Source organism: Otolemur garnettii, unplaced genomic scaffold (assembly GCF_000181295.1).
Source record: "Otolemur garnettii isolate 467f Iridium unplaced genomic scaffold, OtoGar3 scaffold00003, whole genome shotgun sequence".
Classification (NCBI taxonomy): Eukaryota; Metazoa; Chordata; class Mammalia; order Primates; family Galagidae; genus Otolemur; species Otolemur garnettii.
Genome location: NW_003852398.1, coordinates 7,340,944 through 7,347,509, shown reverse-complemented (window position 1 = coordinate 7,347,509; position 6,566 = coordinate 7,340,944). Strand labels below are relative to the sequence as shown.

Genomic DNA, 6,566 nt, shown 5'->3' with positions numbered 1-6,566 from the left:
GTGCCCTACCCTTTTGAGCCACAGATGCCACCCGGCTCTGTGGGAGATTTTTATGGCAAAGAATATGCACCTACATAGGTAGGTGCTCTCGCCTCTGTGCTCCCTTTCTACATAGAACGTCCTTCCCACATTTCTGCTCAAAGCCAATTCGGCACCTTTCTTGAAGGTGCTCAATTGTCATCTCCAGGCAACTTCCCTAATCTTCCACTGCACTTAAACATACCTCCTCTGTGCCCCACAGTCGTGTGTACATGTGTCTGTCATCATGTTGCATTGCTATGGTGACTTCTTCCCTGGTCTTCCCTCCACCAAATTGTGAGCTGGCTGCAGGTTCAATATCTGACTCATTCCTGTACCCCAATGCTTAGCACAGGCGTGGTACCCAGAAGATGCTCCCTCCCCATGAGTGGAAGAACAGAGCCTCTCTCCCCCAGCCTTTCCTCCCTCCACCCAAAGGCAGGCACTCCCCCATCCCATCCCCCCTTACCCTGCCCTGTTGGCATCAGAAATCCATCAGAGGGATTGCTGCTTGGCTGATCTGAGCCTATTGATAAACTTTGTGCACATCCAGATTTAGGAAACAAATAGGATTAATCAGACTGGCAGCAGGCAGTAACTCTAAGGCTGGTTACATTTACAATAAAGCAGCCACATCCACGCCTGGTGCGCTCCAGCGCTTTCCAGGATGGAAGTAATAGAATTTCTATAGTTAAGCAGCTGTCACTCCCGGGGCTGAGGGTGCCCATGTATAAATCCGTAATGTAGAAGGGCCATGACGGTAACCTGGCAGCAGGATTAGGGAAGGCAGAGTCATCCTAGGCCCTAAGGCTGGCCATGGCCTTGGAAACCAAATTGCTTAAGTACAGAAAATGGCAATTCTGTATTATCGTCTCTCTCTTTGTTTTTCTTGGTTCAGAATGCAATTTGCGTGGGAGCTGGGGACAAGCCCATGAATGAGTATCGCTCTGTTGTGTACTATCAAGTCAAACAGCCACGCTGGATGGAAACAGTCAAGGTAATGATAACAATAATTAATGGTACTAGTAGCAGCAAACGTGCGTGTGTAGATGGTGTCTAGTTCTTACATTAAACCAGTCACTGTTTGAAGTGCTTTACTTAAATAATTCACTTATCGCTTACAACAGCCATGTGAGGTCTGTAATAATTTTTCCCTCATTGTATAGGTGAAACTGACACAAAACTGGTGAGTAGTTTGCCCATGATCACACTGCTAGTAAATGTCAGAGCTGGGATTTGAACCTGAGCAGGGTCTGTGCTTTCCACCACTCCCTGCGATATCAGGACACTGATTGGACCAGTTAGCATTCTTCTCTTTATGGGAGCAGTGGAGCAAGGTAGTTGCGAGCATGGACCCTGGATCCAGAAGGTCTGGGTTCATATTCCAGTTCTAATGCTTGCCCCAGTCTGACTTTGGGCAAGTCTTTCAACTGCTTTGTGCTCTGGTGTCCTCATCTATAAAACGGGAGCAATAGAGATGAAAGTTTTTAACACACGGAACACTGTCCGAAGGGCCCTTGGAAGAAAGGTTGCACTCATTTATTTTTTTAAATTATTTTTTATTAGATCATAACTTTGTACATTGATGTATTTGTGGGGTTTAGGGCACTGCTTCAATATACAATGGTATGCATTCATTTAATACAACTCACTATCCATCATACTTGGTAGTTTCTCAGTTTTTTCACTCCTTCAAAATGCTCCTCTAACACTTGAGCCTTGCCTGTTTCTTACTCACCCTTCTATAAGGTAGTACAACGCACCGTGGTAGGCAGCCGTGTGCCTCTGTGTGCAGCAGGAGAGAAGGGGGAGGAAGGCTGGGGTAGTTCCAAATCCGTGACTCAGTCTCTCTCAAGATCCTTCTCAGGCAGCTAGCTGTTCTACCCCTAAAATGTGCTGTGGGATATTAAGTAGTGTTGTATTAATATTAAAATGATGTTCCCCGGTCAGATAAATGTGAAAAATGTTGAAAAATTTGAGAACAAATGTAGAAGTCAAACACTTCTTTGTTTCAGCTTCTCAAGAGCCTTTGCAATATAAACGTGCTCTGCTGATCTGCAAAAGGAAATGAGAGTGTGGAGCCCTCCCTGGCTCACGGGCTATGGGACGTTTCCTTCATTCCTGGTGGCACATATCAGGGCTAGTATTCCGTTGAACACATTTTAGAAATTCTTTGTTTTGGCTTGGCACGGTGGCTTATGCCTGTAATCCCAGCACTTTGGGAGGCTGGAGCATAAAAAGTGCTTGAGTTTGAGACTAGACTGGGCAATGTAGTGAGACCCCATGTCTAAAAATAAATTCGTTTTCAATTTAAAAAAATAGCGTGGCTGGCGGTGGTGGCTCACAACTGTAATCCTACCACTCTGGGAGACCACAGTGGGTGGGAGGACTGCTTGAGCTCAGGAGTTTGAGACCAGCTTGAACAAGAGTAAGATCCCATCTCCACCAAAAATAGAAATACTACATGGGTGTGCTGGCACATTCCTATAGTTTCAGCTACTCTGGAGGCTGAGGCAGGAGGACCACTGAAGCCCAGGAGTTTGAAGTTGCCGTGAGCTATGACACTACAGCATTCTAGTTTTGGCAACAGAGTTTGGGGTTTTTTTGAGACAAAAAACAAACAAAAACCCAGATGTGGTGGTGCCTGCAATCAGCTACTCTGGAGGCTAAGGCAGGAGGTCATTGCTCTCTAGCCTGGGTGACAGGGTAAGATTCTGTCTCTAAAAAGAAAAAAATAACAAAATAAAATAATAAAATTAACAGAAGAAATTCCTTGTTTTAATCTAAGCTGTGGGATTAATGGATTCGTGTGATTGTGAACAGCACAGAAGAATAAATTATGTTTTTCTTTATGACATGTCCAGCTGAATTCTGGGGCCAAGCATGACGGAGAGAACTTATATAGCTTTCGTTACAGCAGAAGTCACCATCCATAAGGGTATGGGGTCCTCAGAGGCACCTCCCTGGATCTGAAACAGCACCTTAGCCTGTGCCCAGTAGCCTGTCCAGCAGCAGAGACAGGGACCTAGCGGGTGTGCACTGATTCTCTTGATCACCCTTCTCTGGTCCAGGCCCCAAGTAGCATGGAATTGTCAGACGGTCCTCTTGTGGACACTGCCCAGCCCATCAGACTGTGCTGTTCTACTAGGCACAGAGGAGTGATAGACCTTTCAAGCAAATATGAGCCATGTAGTGCCTAAAAGATACCATTCTGGGATGATTACTAGACAGAAGTGGAATTAACCACAAGTATTCCCACTATCAGATCCAGATCATCACACTAAGCAGAAAGGAATAACCTGCATTGGAATAAGAATTTGGAATTAGATCAGTGAACAGTGAAGCTATTTTATTTTATTTTTATTTATTTATTTTTATTGTTGAAGATTTATTGAGGGTACAGAAAACCAGGTTACACTGATTACACTTGCTAAGTAAAGGTCCCTCTTATAATTGTGTCACACTTCCAAGAGATGTGTCACACACCGTGACCTTCCACCCCCCTCCTTTCTTCTCTCCACTCCCCCATTCTCCCCTCCCCCCACCAGGTGCCAAGTCATTAATTGTCCTCGTATCAGAATTGAGTACACTGGATTCTTGCTTCTCTGTTCTTGTGATGCTTTACTAAGGAGAAGGTGTTTCAACTCAATCCAGGTTAATACAAAACATGTAAAGTCTCTATCTTTGTTGAGACTTTACTTTTATTTTGAGAAATACTGAGTGGCATTTCATGGTATGCATGTACCACAGCTTGTTAATCCATTCCTGGATCGGTGGGCCTTTAGGTTGTTTCCACAATTTGGCAATTGTAAATTGAGCTGTGATAAACAGTCTTGTGATAAAACATTTTTTTTTTCCCTTCTGGATAAATGCTCAGTAATGGGATTGCAGGATCAAATGGGAGATCTAGTTTGAATTCTTTGAGGATTCTCTGACTTCCTTCCAAAAAATTGTATTAGTTTGCAGTCCCACCAGCAGTGTAAAAGTATTCCCTTCTCTCCACATCCATGGAGCTTTGAGATTTTGTGATGTGGGCCATTGTTATCTCTGCCTTGTATTGTGATGTTATTTTTATTTATTTCATTTTTTACTCATCCCGTGCTCTGATTCTGAACTCACAACATACACATGACTTCCTTTTCAGTGAGAGCATCCAGACCCAATCATTCTTTTTTTTTTGAGACAGAGCCTCAAGCTGTCCCCCTGGGTAGAGTGCCCTGGCATCACAGCTCACAGCAACCTCCAACTCCTGGGCTCAAGCAAGTCTCCTGCCTCAGCCTCCCAAGTAGCTGGGACCACAGGTGCCTGCCACAACGCCTGGCTATTTTTTTGGTTGTAGCCATCACTGTTGTTTGGCGGACCCGGGCTGGATTCGAACCTACCACCTTAGGTGTATGTGGCTGGTGCCTTAGCCACTTGAGCCACAGGCGCGCTGACCCAATCGTTCTTGACTTGCCATACCTATCACTGTTGTCTTCTGTGTATCCATTCAACTTGATGACTTGTCCAAATTTGGGGTCAAAAAGTTATTGGACTGGGCTTGGTTTCCCTTTTCTGTGTTCTCTGGCAGCCCATTTTATGTCTTTGCTAGCCCTTGTCACAGAGTTTTTATATGTCACCCTCTGTGGGCTGTGAACTCTTTGAGGGTGAGGACTCTGCCTCACATCTGCCTGGCTAGTGTCTCTCACAATTGTAGTTTCAAGCAACCATTCAATTCACGGTGAAGGGCTGGACTGGATGGCAGTTACCCGTGAGGCCCTCAGTTCTTTTGCTCTATCTGAAACAGACAAGATGGTGGGCCTCCTGAGGCTCACATTTCATTTTCTCCAACAGAAAGTGCCCCAAAGCATACATCCATTTTGGCTTTAAATAGTCATCTGTACAGCACAGACTTATCCCTTTTTAAAATCAAAGTGTCTTTTGCTCAGGTAGCTAAGGTCTCTGCATTGGCCTGAGTCAAACACTGCAGAGTGGCTGTCTGGCTTTGGGAGGTGGGCTGTGCAGAGCCAAGCTGAAAACATCTCAATCAGGGTGCCAGCAGGCCACTTGCTGGGCAATGATGTTGGGGTGAACAGTGGGTGATTGTCTTAAACTCAGTGTCCTTAGAAGCAAAAGCATCTGGACCAGTGTCCAGCCAAGGGTGGGATGAGCCCTAAGGATTTTTCCAAACATTATTGGATTAAAGCATTTTTATTAAGAGTCCTTAAGCAACCCCCGGAACTACCATTGTTAATTTGCTAAGCCCTGCTGCAATCGCCAGAACTGGAGTGTGTAAGGAAAACGTGCATTGTGCGGTCTGCAGTGCATCAAATCCTGTGCTAAAGTTATGTGACTTTTATATCAATTTGGGGAGATTCATTTTTCCTCACTATAATTTACGAACCTCTTTTCATTGGCTGGGAATGCAATTTGCCAAATGGATTACATTTGGTACTTTATTTTCCCTTCATAGCTAGTTCTTATGTAATTTGTTTACAGTTCATCAGGCTCGTTGGATGTGTAGTAAATCAGCAGGCAGCTCTCTCAGTTAAATGGTCAGGCTGCTATTGAGAGTGGGGTGGGGTGGGGTGGGGAGGGCCCTTTAACTCACCGTCTCCTGAGCTCTGGTTTCTGCCTGCTGAGGTGGCTGTCCCCATTGAAGACATGCAGAAGATTCATCTGCGATTTATGTTTCGACACCGATCATCTCTGGAATGTGAGTACCCTACCCAAGGCGGTCTCTGCAGCTCCCCTAAGGGGGGAAGAATGGAATAGCTGGGTGGCCCATGTAACATTGTCTTTCCTGACCTCACAATGCTATTTCCAGCTAAAGATAAAGGAGAAAAGAACTTTGCCATGTCCTATGTGAAATTGATGAAAGAAGATGGGACTACACTGCAAGATGGATGCCATGACTTGGTTGTCCTCAAGGTACCATGAGTTAATATAAACTCTGCCCTGATGGGGGCGTAGGAAGCAAGGGCGTAGGTTGTATTAGAATTGCTTAATGGTCAACAGCAGGGATTCCAGAATCACACACATACCCTAGTTAACTGACTGTGTGGCCTTTTATAAAATCTTATTTTCTCTGGGCCTCTGTTTCTTTGTCTGTGCTCTGTACATAATTGTGAGGATTGTGTGAGTCAGTGCTTACAGACAGGGCAATTTGAGGTACATAGGAGAGCTCTGTAAATGGAAAAGGTTATTGTTATGTACAGAAATGGGCTCTTGACTCTGTAAGGACCACTATGGGACGTGTAGAAGATCTACAATGAACATTTGAAAGGTACTTCACTGTAGCTAATGGAAAAATATTTGAATTTGGAGTCCTAATCCTGCTGCTGACTATGGAATCATCTCACATGTCTTTCTGAGTCTCAGTTTTCTTAAAGTAGTCTAGCAATGTTTATGACACCCTAATAAGATGACTCATGTGAAAGGACCATGTAAACTGTAAAAAGAATAAATATATCCACTATTTTTATATCATGAGATTTGGACTATTTTTGAGAAGTGGAGAAGTATTCACCTTGAACTTACCTGTGTGCTTCCTCCTGCGTGCCCTCTTA

At 44.4% G+C, this 6,566-nt stretch overlaps 1 protein-coding gene across 1 annotated transcript in view; it reads left to right on the top strand.

Moving 5' to 3' along the window:
* Positions 1–6,566, top strand: part of DOCK2 (dedicator of cytokinesis 2) — a 430,752-nt gene that overhangs the window by 63,853 nt on the left and 360,333 nt on the right. The window contains exons 15-17 of the mRNA XM_023515279.1: positions 917–1,015; positions 5,641–5,713; positions 5,825–5,928. Coding sequence (XP_023371047.1) covers positions 917–1,015; positions 5,641–5,713; positions 5,825–5,928 — 276 coding nt within the window. The remainder of the gene's footprint in view (positions 1–916; positions 1,016–5,640; positions 5,714–5,824; positions 5,929–6,566) is intronic.